This window comes from Manis javanica, chromosome 4 (genome assembly GCF_040802235.1).
Source record: "Manis javanica isolate MJ-LG chromosome 4, MJ_LKY, whole genome shotgun sequence".
NCBI classification, from domain to species: domain Eukaryota; kingdom Metazoa; phylum Chordata; class Mammalia; order Pholidota; family Manidae; genus Manis; species Manis javanica.
In genome coordinates this window covers 160,215,714-160,233,928 of record NC_133159.1, presented here as the reverse complement: position 1 = coordinate 160,233,928, position 18,215 = coordinate 160,215,714, and the positions used below count along the sequence as shown (strand labels likewise).

At 38.7% G+C, this 18,215-nt stretch overlaps 1 protein-coding gene and 1 long non-coding RNA gene across 2 annotated transcripts in view; one reads left to right on the top strand and one right to left on the bottom strand.

Moving 5' to 3' along the window:
• Nucleotides 1-18,215, bottom strand: part of LOC140849143 (uncharacterized) — a 117,737-nt gene that overhangs the window by 83,697 nt on the left and 15,825 nt on the right. The window lies entirely within an intron of this gene.
• Nucleotides 2,713-8,020, top strand: KRT12 (keratin 12). The gene is made up of 8 exons (XM_073235579.1): nt 2,713-3,330; nt 3,750-3,832; nt 4,800-4,956; nt 5,837-5,998; nt 6,096-6,221; nt 6,359-6,579; nt 7,040-7,110; nt 7,589-8,020. The coding sequence occupies exons 1-8, from the start codon at nt 2,782-2,784 to the stop codon at nt 7,684-7,686; spliced, it is 1,467 nt and encodes a 488-aa protein (XP_073091680.1). The 5' UTR covers nt 2,713-2,781; the 3' UTR covers nt 7,687-8,020.

Here is an 18,215-nt window from a genome sequence, read left to right as displayed (position 1 = left end):
AAGTAACTTCAGAAGTGCAAGGATGAAGTTTAGCCAAACACTAAGCTAAGACTCAGGATAAAACATGAATTAGACATAGTCCACATCTGAGAAGCTTACAGTCGAGGATAATATACAACATGTATAGAAATATAAAGGTATGATGTGTAAACAAAATTATTGAGCAAAATTACTTAAAATTTACATAAAGGCATTAAAGCTGGAAAGTATGCATTTCAGCACAAAATAGATTCCAAGTTCAAAAATTTAAGTTAATCACATTCCCATATTATGTGGTCATATCACTAAGTTGCAATTCTGAATTTGGCACATTCCATAATTCTGACTCCATAAGCAAGTAATAGCCTGTTTTCACTTCTCTGGCATTAATAGTGGAATCCCTTTGCCTTGGGAGGGACACCGCTTGACCAATAATTAACAAATGTAAGGTCAAGTTCTTGTGCGGGAGGTACAAGTTTAACTAGTGCTTTATACAATCTCTGGAGATACAGTTACATGGCAGAGGCATAACTAAAAATAATTTGCCTATGTGTTTAGAGAATTTTGTGTATAGTTTCATTTATTATAGGCAATAAAGAGGGGATCTCTGGGTTTCAGCCTGTATATTGAGAAATGAAATTCAAAGAGAAAGCTTCTTTGAAAAGGAAATTGCTAAAGCCCCTGATTGATGTGCAGGACAGAAGCCCAGTCTCACAATCAGGGAATTAGAGTGACTCTGTCAGTTTTGTTTTCACTGGAAGCAGCAAGGTTGTGTTGTCCATAGAAAGTACTGCAGAACTGAATCTTATCTTGGCCACCTCCTGGTTGGGCGGCCTTGAATAAGTCATTTAATATCCTGACCCTCACATTGCTCTTCTATAAAATATAATAAAAGTATCCACCTTAAGAGGCTGTCACAAAGTTTAAAAATAATGTCTGGAGACAAGTACCCTATGATTTCACTTATATCTGGTATCTAATAAACTTAACAAACAGATTCATAAATACAGAGAACAAACTGGTGGTTGGCAGAGGGGATGGGGGCTGGGTTAAGGAGATTAAGGGGTACAAACTTCCAATTATAAAATAAATAAGTCACGGGGATGAAAAGTACAGCCTACGAAATACAGTCAATAATACTGTAATAACTTTGTATGGTGACAGATGGTAACTACACTTACCACATGGTGAGCACTTTTTAATGTATATAATTGTTGAATCGCTATGTTGTAGACCTGAAACTAATATTGTATATCAACTGTACGTCATTTAAAAATAATACTCTTTTTTAAATAAATGTGTATAGTTCACCTAGCCCAGTGTCCAGAAATAATAAGTACACAATAACTATTAATGATTCATACAAGGGCAAGCTCAGACAGAAACTTTTACTACAGATTAAAGGAATCCTTGTTAAAAACCTCCTTAAGGCTGAGGACCCTGGCATTCCCACTTAACAAGTTTCCATTCTCTCAAGAAATGAAACAAGTGGATGTGGCCTCTCTCATGAAGCTGGTTCTGCATGAGATTGCTGCATCCTTCCTGTATCTAATGTGAATCTATGAGAACTTCTGTGAATCTCTTGCTTAAAACCCCTTTATTTAGAAATTCCACTTGCTTGTTTTTTAGTGATGTGTATAGGTTGGGGAAAACATGTCCCTTCTACAATAGGGTAAAAAGTTGCAATTAGATTTCACCCTGGGTTCATCATTCCTGCCCCTGGCAAGTAATAAAAAGGATCACACAGTCCCTCCATTTGCCAGAACTGATCATGGGTATTTCCAGTAGAGGTTTGACATGGGTTTCGGGTGTAACCTCTGCATTTGTCCTGAAATCACGTGGCAACTGCTGTCTCTGGCTCAGCCCTGTTCACAGGTTTGAAGAACCTCACCCCCTGAGAGACTCGAGTCAGGACAGATAATATCTGGATCTCTCAAGAGGCAGGGGTTGAGGGTGCAAGCGCCAATACAATTTCAACATACAAAAAATCTATTGTATCTTGATACACTGTAGTAAACAATCAGACGAGGGTCTTTCTCATGCAGTTTACAAAGAAGGTAATTTTTAATGTAAAGGAAGATCGTTGAAAATACTGCTCAAAAATAGAATTTTCAGTGTTTTAGAGGTCTTTCTGAATAAAAAAAAAAAGGCACCATGCAACATCCTAATAACAAGATTTTAAAATCCTTGCAAATTCAAATTCCAGTATCAATCTGAAAAATGCATTTATTCCACACCTTCCACCAGTGCATGTCACAACTGCTTCAGAAACTATGTTCCACTAGAAGATAGACTAGACCATGATCAAATGGTTTATATTGAGTTTTCTAAAGGAAAGAAATGGAAAACATGAGTGAAGAACATTAAGAAGCTTAACGTTTAGGAAGAACTATTCATTAATTTATCCATTCAACGATCAGTCATTGCTTTCCAACTGTGCATAAGACACTGGCAGTGCTGAGCATACAAGCAATAGAATAATCGGGATGAGAAAAAATTCCTTATGACAGCCTATCTCTACTCCACCCAGATTTCTTTTTTGTGTAACAAATGTGTAATGGGCACAATTATTCAATTATTTCTGTACCAATGAATTGTCAGTGTGCATAAGTCATTTACTTGTTGGGTTAGCCAAAAAGGGCAGGGGGGTGGGGGGCACTACATTTTGAATGGGCTGAGTGAACTTTTCCACTGCAACACCCATGTCATGGCCTATAAAAGGTTAACCTTTCTGCCTTGCAACACGGCTCCTTCCCGGGTTGTTGCCAACTTCGCTGGGCTCTGGCTTCCTCCAGCAGCACCATGTCACTCTCAGCGTGCACCTCTGGGCTGCCCCGATGGCCGTCTTCGCAGAGTGGGACATCAGGCCAAGCCAGGGGCACATCCGTTTCCAGTGTTGGAAGTGCTTGTACGGGAAGGGCCTTTGGCTTTGGAGGCAGCTATGGCGGAGGCTTTTCAGCTGCTTCCATGTTTGGTGCTGGTTCTGGCTTTGGGGGAGGCTCTGCAAGTTCCTTTGTTGGAGCACTGGGCTCAGCTTACGGGGGAGTCCTGGCAGGTGGCTTTGGAGGCCTGGGGATTGGATATGGGGGATGCCCAACAGGTGGCTCTCCAGGTATCCTGTCTGGCAATGATGGAGGCCTTCTTTCTGGATCAGAAAAGGAAACCATGCAAAATCTTAATGATAGATTGGCTTCCTACCTGGATAAGGTTCGAGCTCTGGAAGAGGCTAATACTGAGCTAGAAAACAAAATTCGAGAATGGTATGAAACACAAGTATCTGGAACTGAAGACCCTGGGTCACAGAATGACTACAATAAATATTATCCTTTGATTGAAGACCTGAGGAATAAGGTAACAATATGTATTTTGGAAAGGCTTTGGGAGTTATTTTTTAGTTTTCTTTTTTGCTATGACAGTATTTTACAGGGATAAATCACCTAAAACTTAGATATGTTTCAAGTTGACTATATTTGGAACAGTTCCTTATCTCAAGATATTTAGCTTTGTTTTAACATTTACCCTAAAGTGACTGGATTTCCACTACCTGTCCGTAGGAAATGCATGTTTCTTAATTTTTAAATAATGTATTATAAATAAAATTTCTTTTTAAAAAGTTAAACTGCCTTAGACACCTAAAAATTTCATCAAAGATATAATATATTAACGTCACCTAAAAATTTCCTGTCATAGATATAATAATATATTATAATATAGTTTGCCTAATACTAAGAGTTTACAACCTCATATTATGTCTTTGCCTATTTTGCCAGATCATTTCTGCCAGCATGGGAAATGCCCAGCTCATCTTGCAGATCGACAATGCAAGACTGGCAGCTGAAGACTTCAGAATGAAGTGAGCGGACTAAAAGTCAGACTAATGATGATTGACATGCCCTACCATTTCTTGTTATTCTCTATTTTCCTGCCTTCATTAATAGCAAATATTTCAAACCTTCTGCAGTTTACATGTGCCACATATTCAGTGTTCTGGTAAATTCACATTCTGTAATCTAGAAAGTAACTAGGTTCTAACACAATTCACATTGCATGTCCTTAAATATAAATTGCTTAAACCTGGGGCTATGGGTCACCATATTTGTAATTTGCCATTGACTCATGGTGCAACATAATTCTGCCAAAGTCCTAAACCTCAATTGTCCATATATGAAAATGAATTCATAATGTTTTTGCCCAGGAGTTAAATGAAATCTTTCTCCTGATGACACAACTAAAATATTAGCCATGCATGCACCTCTTTTGATATTTCTTCCTCCTTTCCCATATTCCACCCTCCCAAACATAAGGAAGAAATATGACTATCCTTCCTGCCCCCACAAAATTTCCACACAAATGTTGCAGTGGTGATAATCCTGAACCTTAAAATCTTGGTAAAACCTACTAAGGAAGTATTGATGTTTTAAATTAAACCATAAGTAAAAGTTAAGCAAAAAGACTATTTTCTTTTCAACTGCTTTCAGGATTCCATTAGACACTCCACCCAGAGAGGGGCTGCGACTGTTCATAGTCAGAGCAGCCAGCCAGAGGGGAAATCATTCCCTGGGATGGAGTGCTGTTGGGGTTCACTGCTGGTAGAAAAGGATCACCTCCTAATTTTGTCACCTCTCTCCAACTGAGCAATAAACTATCATGAAAAAAAGGGAAAGGATAAAGTTACAAAAGCTAAAAACAGCACCATACATTCCAATGCTGTCATTTTTAAATGGCCACACAGATGTAAGCACAAAATAGCCCTGAAGATGGCAGAGGCCTTATTCAAATGGGTGTGTTAAATCCCTAAACTGTTTGTACTTGATTTTCAGATATGAGAATGAGCTGGCCCTGCGCCAGAGCGTGGAGGCCGACATCAACGGCCTGCGCAGGGTGCTGGACGAGCTGACCGTGGCCAGAGCCGACCTGGAGAGGCAGATCGAGAACCTGAATGAGGAGCTGGCCTACCTGAAGAAGAACCATGAGGAGGTCAGTCAGAAAGAGCAGCTCTCTAAGCTGCTTTTTTCCTCCCAAACCAGAAAATTACAATTTCAAATTTAAGAATCCAGAGTTACAACAGATATGGAGGATACATTATCTCCTGGTTAAAACGGCCATTTGTTTTGAACTTGTAGGTGTGTGTGTGTGTGTGTGTGTGTGTGTATGGTGGGTACTGGTAGTAGTGGTGCTGGTGTTGATGGGGGGACCTATTAAAGTTTAATAGATTAGAGGCACTTTCTGATTTTGTCATTTTCATCATTAGGTAACAACAATCAGAATTTTGATGGAGTGCTTTTTTTTAAATACAGTGTTTCTAAAGTTCAAACACAAAAGTCTACCAACACTACATAATGTTATGTATGTTAAGAGAGATTGGCTATAACCAGTGTAGTAACACACAACTCTGACATGCTGCGGCGTATCCCAGAAGCTGGTGTAGAGAATGATCATTCATCTCTATAGGCTTCTAAGAGTGTTCTACTGGAAATCAAGGACTCTCATACAAAGGTAGCAAGCCTATGCACTGCCTGCAAGCCCTGGGTTTGGCAGCCGTAGTGAAAACCCCGAGTGTACAGGTTTCCACCAGGCCCTCCCTGGACACGGTGATGCAAGGCCAATTCACCCATTAGGCAGGCAGGCACCACACCTAGGGCCTGTGGTAAGGTCAGGGGTCCATGAATATGTCTCAAGCTCTTTTAAAGTCAGAAGAAAAATATGAATATTTAGGTTAAAAATGTCTTAACAATGTATTAAAAGGATTTAATACCAACACTGTCATAAAATATGTCCAATATTTTGTTGTTGAGGAAGAGGCCCATAAAAGTCATAATGGGTCCCTGTGCCACTCTATTTCACTCACTGTCCCCAGGAGCTCCAAAGCTTCCGGGCAGGCAGCCCAGGCCAGGTCAGCGTAGAAATGGACGCTGCCCCCGGAGTGGACCTCACCAGACTCCTCAATGACATGAGGGCGCAGTATGAGGCCATCGCTGAGCAGAATCGTAAGGACGCAGAAGCCTGGTTCGTTGAAAAGGTACCGCAAACTGAAACAAAAGGCTTTGCTACATAGGCAGAAAAGCCCGGTGAGGGCGGCTCTCACTCACATCCCCTGCGTCTGTTTGCTGTGGCAGAGCGGGGAGCTCAGGAGGGAGATCAGCACCAACAATGAGCAGCTTCAGTTCAGCAGGAGCGAGGTCACCGACCTGAGGCGCTCACTGCAAAACCTGGACATCGAGCTCCAGAGTCAGCTCGCCATGGTACGGCGCACACAGACACGCAGCACCACGCCCACTTCCAAGGACATTGCTGCATCCAAATTAGTAAGACCACTGACTGCCTTCCTCATTTCGTCCCCTCCATTGTTACGTCTATGCCATTTCTCTCCCATGTGCAGAAGAAATCCCTGGAGGACTCGCTGGCCGAAGCCGAGGGCGACTACTGCGGCCAGCTGTCCCAGGTGCAGCAGCTCATCGGCAGCCTGGAGGAGCAGCTGCTCCAGGTGCGCGCAGACGCCGAGCGCCAGAACGCCGAACAAGAGCGGCTGCTGAACGTCAAGGCCCGCCTGGAGCTGGAGATTGAGACCTACCGCTGCCTGCTGGACACCGACGCCCCAAGGTAATGGATAACAGGCTGAAGATAATATCGGGGCTGACGAGCCGTGGACCCCTGATGCAGTCTGGAGGCAACAGAAGGAAGGGTTCTTTAGTTGACTGAAAAAAACAAATCTAATAAAGACATGCTTTGGATCTATTATATGTTGTACACTTTGCAAAGTGTTGTTACCCATTATACTTGATAATAATTCATAAAATGCTGGGATGAGCAATGGCACCACAGATAACGGGCATAGAGCAAACAAGTACTAGAAAGTCACTATTCGAGTTCCAAAATCGATGCTCCATGCCAAGAATGACACATCAAATAACAGGCACTTGAACCACCTCAGACCTCCTATACCAAACTTTCCAAAAGTAACAGCAGCCTAGACTAATGGGGAAAACTCAGAACTATGAATCAGGAAATTGAACTTCTGAAATCAGATCCTCCATTAATTGCCAGTTTGTTTTCTTTACAGTGATGGTTTGGATGAAAGTTCATCTGAGACAGGCTCCAAATCTCAAGCACAGTCAATTGATTCCTCTAAAGGTATGCAGATTCCTTAAGAATCACTTAGAATAAGTCAAAATTATATTTATGAATAACTAAACCTGTAAGATCTCATTCAATATTGCAGTATTATAAATAATTTAAAGTATATTTGTATTCTGAGCAAGGAAAAACATACAATCCTGCAGAAAAATGACTAGCCTGTGCTGTAATAAACTTCTGGCAAGCCCAAGAAGGAAAGAAAATCTACTCTACAAACAGGCATTATTAGCATCAACCATTTTTTAAATGTTTAAAAAATATTTTTTCATATGTGCACACAACACTGAATACATTTCATTTTCATTCAGTAAAATGTGTTTTTTTTTAGAATGCAAAAGTCACTTCTGAAAGTTTAAATTTGATGGCTCATATCTGCCAATAACTAATTTAGGAGCTTAAGTTAAACAACAACCAATTTTGGCTGAATATTTGAAGGGACTAACTTTTGCCCCCTTTATTCCACTTTTATCCTTAGACCCAAGCAAAACCCGAAAAATCAAGACTATTGTGCAGGAAGTGGTGAATGGTGAGGTGGTCGCATCCCAAGTTCAGGAAGTTGAAGAACTCATATAAAATTTCACAAGCTCTGCCCCATAATTGGTTCCTTAGGCACAAGAAATTTACAAGTAGAAATTATTTCTCTCAGAGTAAGATGCTATATTAGTTCACTCTCTATTTTTGCCTGTTTCATTTTCTTTGAATTCCCTCCTGGAGTCCTTTTGCCCTTTAATCACAAGTCATTGTGGTCATGTTAGTCTTTATAACAAACCAAAATTGCCTTATACCTTTCTGGACCTGGAGTAATCTTTTAGTTAACTTTCTTCTAGTGACCTGGAACATGTTTTAAATCATGGGACTTTGATCACATAGTATTGTCTCAATAAAGATGAATGATAATCATGTGAAATGTGTACCCTCTTGATTCCAATAATCATGTCAACGGCATAGAAAAAAGTTTGTGAAATACTAATAATAAAGTAGATAAACACTGGGATAAAGATACTGAGGTGGAGATTAAGTGAAGAAGATTCTTTTAGAGTTCTGTCCTTTTTACGTCAGCCCCTCAAGCAAAATTATATTATCCACAACAGGATATAACAGTTGTCCTGTTCATTTCCTAGGACCTTCTTTCATTCAGTCAAGATACACTTATTGAACCTCTACAGTGTGCCAGAATGGAGATTCAAAAATAAGTAAGATATGCTCTTGCCTGGGAAAGCTCACCATTAAGGGCAGAGATAGGTATCTACCAGGAAAGGTGATACAGTGAGACAGAGCAAATCAAAATTCAAAGGACACACTGCGAAAGAAGTGAACAATTCGTCAGGGGGGCAACTAAATGCTTCATACAGAGATCAACTAGGCAGAGACGGCAGAGAGGGAACAGAGGAAACAGATGTGAAAGGACAGAGGGGTGTGAACAAACAGTGCTTTGACGACCTTCCTCCTATCTAGCACCAAGGTGGGGTTTCTACTGGGTGGGTCAGACCCTCAAGGCAGTAAAAGATGCCATTCTCTGGGTTGGGGAAGAAGGTGGCCAAAGTGTAAGCCTGAGTAGATGATGGTTCAATCCAGGTTGCCAAATTCAAAACCCTAAAAGGAAAACAAGACCAGGATGTAATATTTGGGTTCTGAAGGCAGACTGGGTTCAAATCTTAGCTCTGCTACTTAATAGCAAGTAACTTAACCTCTATGTGCCCCAGTTTTCTGACCTTTAAAGACAGTGGGTTTTGTGAAGTTTAAATAAGTTAACATATATAAAATGCTAGGCACAGCCGCTGGCACATAGCAAGTACTCAATACTTGTGTCTTATTATTATATATAAAATGGGATGGAGAAACAGGGGAGCTGATGAGCAAGGAGTGTCAAAGGGAGCAGAAGGGAGAGGGAGTCCCACAGGCCTGGAGGAACTCCAGCACTGCACACAAAAGCCCACGGAAGGTTATCATGCAGCTAACTTGCTTCAACATGCAGCATCCTTTAATATTTGCTAGTGGTTTCAGGGACTCCATTCATGCCACTTCATTCTGCATAGCAATTCAATTCTCTGTCCAGCCTTCACCTTCCAGAACATGTCCTAGAAGAACCTCACCTTTCAGACCCAAAGAGATTATCAAGGTTTTTTCCTAAACACAGTCCATAGTCCCTAGGTAGTCAATGATGCCACTTCCCTGGTACTTAAAAGTGGCCGCAAATAGTTAACAATTTAAAATAACATCTGTTTCCTTACAACTATGTCTGCATTGTGTGAGAGTCAAAGGACAATTGGGTTTTTGCACAAGTATAAATCCAGTGGTCATTTCTTAGCTATTATCTTAGTTCCTCAGCATCCCTTCTTTTGGAAATATGGTCTCCACTGGACTCCCAGAGGCATCACCTCACTGGAAGCTTTTTCTCACACTCTGCTTTGTGACCTCTGAATGTTGGCTCAGTCCTCATCTTCTTTGTCTACACTCATTTCCTAGACAATCTCATCTAATCCCATGGCCTTAAAGTAACCATCTATGGATGAATGTTAACTACACTTATTGTGGTGACCACTTCACAATACTTACAAATATTGAATCACTGTGTTGTACATTTGAAACTAATATGTTATATGTCAACTATACCTCAAAATAAATAAATAAATAAATAAGTAAAATAACCATCTATATACTGCCTACTTCTTGCAGTAGCCTCCAAGGTGACCCCAGTGATCTTCACCTCCTGGCACTCATTTACCTTCCCTTGCCCTCCCATAATGAATAGAGCAGACCCACTGAAGAAGTGACAGTGTGTGACTTCCAAGGTTAGGTCACATAAGCACTGAGTTCTGGCGTGGTCTCTGGGATTGCTCATTCTGGGGAAATCAGTTGCCTTTAAAGTTATGCGAAGTAGGGGAAAACTACCTGAGAAAAAACGGTAATTTCACAAAATTTCCCAGAAAAGCCCCAATGGCCAAGATCTCATGGAACAGCTAGGAAGTCCAAAATCAAAGCCCAATTCTGATACTATCTCAGACAGAATATTCTAGTCTTAAATTGGCAAAGAAAGCATTAGATTTCTTATTATTTATAAGTTCACTTCACCCTAATCTCACTGCCAAGAAATGCAATTAGCAAGGTATTCTTATCATGAAGTTTCCATCCCTCATTCATCAGACCACAAACCCTAATTTAACAGACAAGAAAGGTCCTTTTGGTCTCAGCAGCTAATGAATTGTAGAAGTGAGATGACTATTTAAGGAAAATAACTCACACACAAAAAAAAAACCCAAGTATAGGATCTGACCACAAAAAGACAAAGAATATTGTTTCTGATTATTTTAAAATATAAAATTTTACTTTCATATGGATTTGTTGTGTGTACAGGCTAGAGAAAGGTCAGGAAAATATTGCATACACTAAATTGTGGTTATCTCTGGGGGATTAGGAATTTGATATTTATATTTCATTTTGTACATTTTTTAAATGCTTGACAGATAACAAGTAACTCTGATAAATAGGGAAAAATGAACTTTAGTTATCTAGAACAAATGCGTTTGCCAGCCGGTCACAGTAGGAAGGGAGCCATCTAGAAAACCTAAGGTTGCCGAAGTAGTTCCTTCTTTAGGCTTTGTAAGAGCGCCACCTACTGGAATATCAGGAAATGAATTTGTAGAAAACTGCTTCCAAGCCACTTGAGATATGCTTAGTATTAGAAAGTTTTTTTTTTTAAGAAAGAAAGAAAAAAGCAAACATTTTTAAAAGCGTCGGCTTAATAAATTAAAACTTTATTATTTAAATGATAAATGGTATTAGTTCCTGGAAAGTCCACCAGTAAGGAGGCAAGTTCTTACAAGGCATGAAGAAGAAAGCTAGTAATTATCTAAAAAACCACACAGCCAACCTGAACTACTCAGAACTACCTAAGTTTTAAAAATATATTCAAACAACATCAAATTAAATTCTATTGCTGAGTAAATGGCTTTTTACGGGGTAGTAAATATTTCTTAAATCTTGTAATTGGATTAAGATTTAAGTGTCATTGTTTAATGTTAGCATCATAAACTCAAAATCAAACTAAAAAATATTTGTGTCCCTATTGAATGCATCCTCATCATCACTACAGCTTTTTAATAAGAGCTATGCCTGCAACATTCAGTAACATATTTATTAAAATGTTATTATGACCAGAATTCACATTTGAAAATAATCACTTGGTGCATCTATACATTAGAACATGACCTACCAATAAATGGATGGAACTACTAACACAAAAATAAAATGGATGCATGTCAAGACTACTATGCTAAACAAAAGGAAACAAATACAAAAAAACACATACTGTATGATTCCATTTACATGAAACTCTAGGAAAAACAAATCTAATCTGTAGTGACATCAGTGGTTGCCTGGATTGAAGTGAATGGAGGAGTGGGGACTAATCGGTTAAATGGAAAGGATCCCAAAAGAACAATTAATGAAAAAGTTCTGTATCTTGATTACGGTGATGGTTATGTGGGTATATCCATTTGTCAAAATTTTTCAAACTGTACACTTAAAATTGGTACATTTTATTATATGTAAATCATAATAATAACTGAATAGCCTGTCTTCATGACGATATATGTGAAAGCATGAAGAGGCTGTGTAGGAGAATCACTGCTGTGCCACGACCAGCCTGCACCTGCTATTAAGTGCCGATTGACAAGCATTCAGGAATTTTTCAAGCTGGCTATTGGCCATGATGGGAACTGGCCATGATGGGAACAGTTACGATATGGAATTTGGTTCTATTCATATATTCCCCTGGAGAGTTGGTTTATGCCAGCACACTGCCGAACATAGTAGCTAAGAACGCAGACGCAGAGGCTGATGGCCTGGGATTGGGCTCCAGCTCTGCCACTTTCAAGCAGTTTTATTTACCCCTTTGTTCTTCAGTTCTTCACTCTGCAAACTCAAGGCAGTAAATAATAGCTACCTCGCATGACTGTTACAAGGATTCAACAGGTTAAGAACGAACAGCGTTAGCTGTACTATTACAGAAAGAAAAACAAAGTCACTACAACTGAAGAATTATTTAATTTTCAGATTTCCTCCCAGAGCCCTAGACTTTTTTATTCTTTTCCTTGTCTTCACACAAACTCCCTGACAATTCCAATTTGAAAAAGAAATGTGCAATTTTCTTTTTCGCCTTAAATATGTCTCCTTAGCTGATTGCTATGGGTTCAAATTTTCTCACCTGACCAATATTATTGGTGTAATAATTTTATCCTCCCTCCATCACAAGCTTTCCTGAACATCAAAAAAGCCAATTTCTATGAAAGAGCTTTTTGAGTTATACAGCACATCAGAATTATAAGATGCTAAGGTAAATATAGCTGCTCAAATGGAGGGGGATATTCTACAAGTAAATATAGGGTATAGAAAACAGGCTAAGGAAAAACTTAGCACTACTGGGAAGTCAACAGAGAGGTAGTGGGTCAACAGACAGAAACCAGATGGTATTTCAGGCTTCACTCGGTGATTCATTATTTTACTTAGAGCAAGTTACTCAACTTGAGATGATTCACCTTTTACAAAAAGACAATAATAATTTCACATACAATCACATTAACCCAGCATTTTAGAATCCTCATAAAAACACACTGTAAACACAGGGTTCTATGAACTTGACTGGTCAGAATATGTCACTTTAGTTATCAGCTTGGAACCCACTTCCTAAAGTTATACATACATGAAGTTTCTGCTGAGAAAAGTATATCCATTTATTCATTTAGTCAACAAACACATGGTATTTATTTGTAAATACCATGTGATTTTTTTTTAATTATAAGGCTGAAAGTTCACATTTCAAATGAACAGGGCTGAAATACAACACTTTTTAACCTGTTGAAGGGTAATTTTTTATAAATAATGCTCGGTATATTTATGCATACATGTGAACATCACATTAATTTATTTGTGTATTCATTAATTCAACAAACATATATTTGACACCAACTATATAGAAGTCTTTACATAATCTATTCAAAATAACCTCAGTTTTTATAAACTAAAGGTAAATACATCATAGAGTTTCATACATTATTTTTCCTTTTTGCATTGGTACAAGTGAAATAAGGTAAGTCATCATTTTTAATCGGCAAAATTATTAATTCTCCACACAGAGTATATGCTGATTATTCAACAAAGGTGTGAGGCGGCTTAGCCAACTCCTTTGGAAAATATGACACCTCCTCATTCCACTGTATGAGTTTTATAAGTTTTAAAAAAGGAGCAGCCCATACTGTTAAACAGATATTTTCAGGGCATATTTTTTAATTATGATACTCTTCAATATTCAATTACATTTTATATTATACTTTTTATTATATAAAAGTACCTATAAGGTACTTTAAAAATGTTTTCACTGGACACCCATTTTAAACAACCCAAGTTGCTGATTCTGGCTGAGTAATTTTAATGTTAAACTTCCCTATCTTATTAGTGACTGAGTAGGGTGATAAAGAATAAGATATATTTTCATCTTCGTTTAAAAAAAAACAAACATATACAATCAGCATCTAATCAAGAGATAACCTGGAAGAAAAACTGCAGAATTAGATAGAGGCTAGTAGAGAATTTGCTGTCAGGAGTGTTACAGATAAAGCAGAAAAATGAAGTCTAGTTTCCATGTCTCATAAATCAGAGGCTGGGGGTAAGAAGAAGCCCTCCAGTGGGTGATGTGAAGGTGGGAGAATTGAACTCACTTCCCCACTGGAGTCTTTAGTGGAAGACCTCCCTCCCCTTCGTGAATCTGGAAGGTGTTTTTATAGTTTGTAGAGCTGGAAGGAGCAAGGAAAACTGAATGCTAACCAGTGGGAGGATGAGAAATGCTTTAGGGGAAGGTAGGTCTCAGGAGGGAGGAGAGCCCAGTGAACATTTTAGTCATCATTGTTATCATCTGTCACCTCCAGGGTTCACCGCCAGCAGTTGCATGACAGAGATGATTTCTGAAGAGTTAAAGGACAATATGATATTGTAATTCCCAAGATATAAAGCTAAAGCAGTAGGTTACACAATTATGTGCTGATTTATCCAGAGATATTTTTTAGCTGCATTTTCCTAAGTACTAGTACTCTGAAAACTTAAATTATATAGAATTACATTCCAAAAATGCATAATACACATCATAAAACACTTGCTATATACACATATATCCAAGCAAATCATCACAATAATGTCTCTGTTTAGGATGTTTACAGGTCATTTATGTTTGGTTTAGTCAGAAAAATCACCAAATAAGAAAGTGTTTTTTTTAACAAATGTATACATCACCATCAAGCTTGGTCCAAAAAAGTCCCTCAATTATCACTTTTCAACTAGGGCAAACTTCACATCTCCTCAGTCCACTGATTTATTTATTCATTTATTCAACAAACACTGTAAGCACATCCTAGCCATGATGGGCATTTTGGCCTTCTAAACACCTGTCATCTACTTTCCTTCATCTCTACCACCAGCACCCTGGTCCGGGCCGCCACTTACAGGCTCACGCCTGAACAGCCACCCTTCTTCCACCTGCACCTCCCTCCACTCCATTCACCCCACCACAGCTAGGGAGAGAGTGTTCTGAAAATAAAGATGACCCTATCACCCCAATGCTAAAAAAAAACCCTTTGGAGGCTTCCTACTGTCCTTGGAATAAAGACCACAGTCTAGCAAGGTCTGGCCCGGCCCTTTCCCCTCTCAAGTCATGTGCCACCTCCTCCCTTTCTTTCCCCCACTCTGGCCTCGTTCAGCTTTTCTACACCCTGCTCCTGCCACAGGCTTTTGCCCTTTGCCTGGTGTATGCTTCCTTTCCATTTTGGTCTGGCTAACTCCTACCCAGCCGTCAGGTTTCAACTCAAACGTCACCTCCTCTGAAAAGACTTGATTAGCCTCGGGCCCTCAGCCCCCACCACGCTAACCAAGTCAGGTTCTCTTATTATTCATTCTGATAGTTTCCTTAGTCATCCTCCCTTCAAAGTGCTTAGCAAAATTTGCAATTACATATTTATTTGCATGACTACTGAATTCATCTCAGTTTTCCCCACTGTAAGACCTCTAAGTCTCTATTCTTTTGCCCTCCACTGTAGCCCTGGTGTCTAGCACAGTGCATAAAACAGCATATCTAGCCCACTGCATAGGAGACTTGGAATATTTGTTGAATATATGTGCATGAAATTGTGTACAAGTGCTAGACTATTTACTCAACAAAAGCTAGAACAGTTCTATGGTGTCCCCAGTACTCAGCACAGGGTTAGCACATAACAGGCACTCAATAAACATTTGCTGCATGAATACGAACAGTGATGATATATTTCTTCTATTGTCTGCTTGAAGCATTCATCAGATTTTTACCTATTTCCTTAGTAACTCTAAATGTTCCACCACTCATTGTTAAGACTGAATGAACAGACCTAGTTTATCACAGTGTCCCTCACATAGGAGGCACTAAGAGGAAATTTTAAATAAATTTAACTTGAATCTATTTATTTTGGTTACTTTATTTTTTTCAATGTTTGAGCCACGTGGAAATGAATTCCACTTACTTTATTCTCTTGAAATCTTAATAAAGGAATTATGCTGTCAAGCACTTAAACACCATTAAGAAGTTTTTTGCATTTTACTGAGAAATTCACTGAATTCAATTAATATTTTCGGAAAGCCTTCAAGACACTTGACAGTCTGTGGAGACATAAATTTTTTTTAACCTAAAATATACAAATCCTAACTCTGCAATTTCACAAGCATATTGATATGTGGTATTGCTCAATATACTGTGTCTGATGACTCAGTAGAAACTGATCTTCAGTTTCAGTAAGCAGTCTTTCAATTCATGACACTTTTTTTTTTAAGGAAATTAACCTGAGGACTTTTTCCCTTATATCTAAAAAGGCCTAGGAGCTGTCTTCACAAAACAGAGTAACTCAGTTTCTATGAAGTCTTTATAAGGAAGACTCTTTTAAGAAGGGGGGAAAATGTACCCATTGACATTCACATACAGATGCAACCCCAGAATCCTCTTATTCATCAGTACAGTGTGCTATGTATATATATAGGCAATCAACTAACTACGGATGCAAAGTGAGTTTTCTTATAGCAGCTAATGGAAAAAAAGACTGGCTTTCCATGGAAAAAATTGGATCTGAAACCTTAATACTCCTGGCAATCTAGACCAAAGCAGAACTTATTCCCCTTAGTTAACCAAGATGTTACCTCTAAAATGGACTTTTCTCTCAATCAAACTAATATTTACTGGGCATTCTGGAAGGGGCTATTAGCAAACATAGATATATATGCATACAACATTACCTTGAGATAATGAGAACTGCCTAGACCTGAGAGAAAGTGCACATGAGGAGCTACAGAAGTTTGGGAGAGGGAGAGAATATATTGGGCATGAGGACCAGCGCCACTCTTTTGGGAGAAGAAACATTTAGGCAGAGCCTTGGTAAGTATATAAAATCTCAATGTATGGTGTTAAGTGGAAGTGGGAAGGCAGGAACAGAACCAAAGAGCATCCCTCCAGCTGTTCCACAAGTCTAAGTGACCTTCGTCTAAGAACCTGTGTTCTTTGACCATGGTGGCCTGAATTTTGTGTGTCTGATTCCTCTTCAAAGGCAGGAACATGTATTATTGACCATCCAGAAATAAACTAATGCAGCGTCTGGCAGAATGTAGGTATGCCAAATACATGTTGGTTGAAGTAATGTTTAGAAACATCATTTTCAGTTTACACATTGCCTAAATGATTGAAAAAATCAGGGGAAAGGATTGGCTGAAATCCAAAATGAAAACTACTTATCAAGCCCATCCTTTGGTACAGTCTAAAATAAAAGCATACACTGATTGAATTTTTCATTTTGATACCAACCATGCCATCATATAGGTATGGCTCTAGTTCATGAGTCATCCAAAATTCTGTAACCTGGGAATAATAATATAGTGTATTTTAATCACTATATTACAACAAGTGGGACACAGGAAAACAGTACCAACAATATTGCAAAGTGCCCACTGACCATTCTTTGTTAGGAAGAATTTCCTACTCAGCAGTTATAAAACAACACCTAACAGTTGAACAACTGAGAAGAAAACTATGAACTGTCAAGCAAAGTTTGCTTAGAGGGAAATAAAAATTCAATGTACATTATTAGATTTTGCAATAGTTCATGTTGTAATATAGAAATGTGATTTTAATTGAAGGAGGAATATAATTATAGCTTAGGAGCCAATTAGTTAATCAACACCACAATCAGAAATGTCTGAGTGACAAGACTTGGCCCCACACCCAAGAGGGTGAACCCAAAAGGTGAGTAAAACAAGTTTCCATTACAAATGCATTCAGAAACCTGATCCATCCTGAAACAAAGGTGGAAAGGTGGTGTGTGTTTTGGGGGGTAAGGGGGGATGTTATTAATTATCATTTAATTTAAATAATTCCTATAAATTTAATAGGAAAACAAGAAATTCTCTTCTAGTATATCTCTGGAAATAACATTATGCTGGAGACTCATGCAATGGAATTGCAATGGAATGCACAGCATGCATTCCTTAAAAATATACATATTCCTTGAACTCATACTAGAGACAGAAAAAAAATTAGATCAATCCTACAGATTCAGAAATGATCCAAGTAATGTCACAACCTAGATAACAATGGAGGTCGTGTCATCTAAGGAGCAACTGAACTAACTGGTGACCCCTTAGCTTAGAAAATAAAAGATTTTGAAGGGTGGAATAATACTCTTCAAATATCCAAGAGACTCCAAAGCTAAGTTCTATAGAATGCAAGCTATACTGTGTGTGGCAGATTTCAATTCAATATAGAACAAACTTTTTAGTAACTGGAGCAGCTCAAAAATGGAATGCCCTGTGAGACAGTGAGCTTTCCTCTCCCAGAAATATTCCAAGGAGAGACTGGAGATATTTGATTAAGGCAGTTCTACTCAGTGTTGAATATTTTTAACAAGAGAAGTTGTGAGTACCTCCCATATGCAAGACACTTTGTATGTGTTATCTAATTGGTAGCCTCAAATTTATGAATTGGATATTATTTTCCTACTAGGATGCTAAGGCTCAGAATGCTAAGTAATTTACCACATACCCAA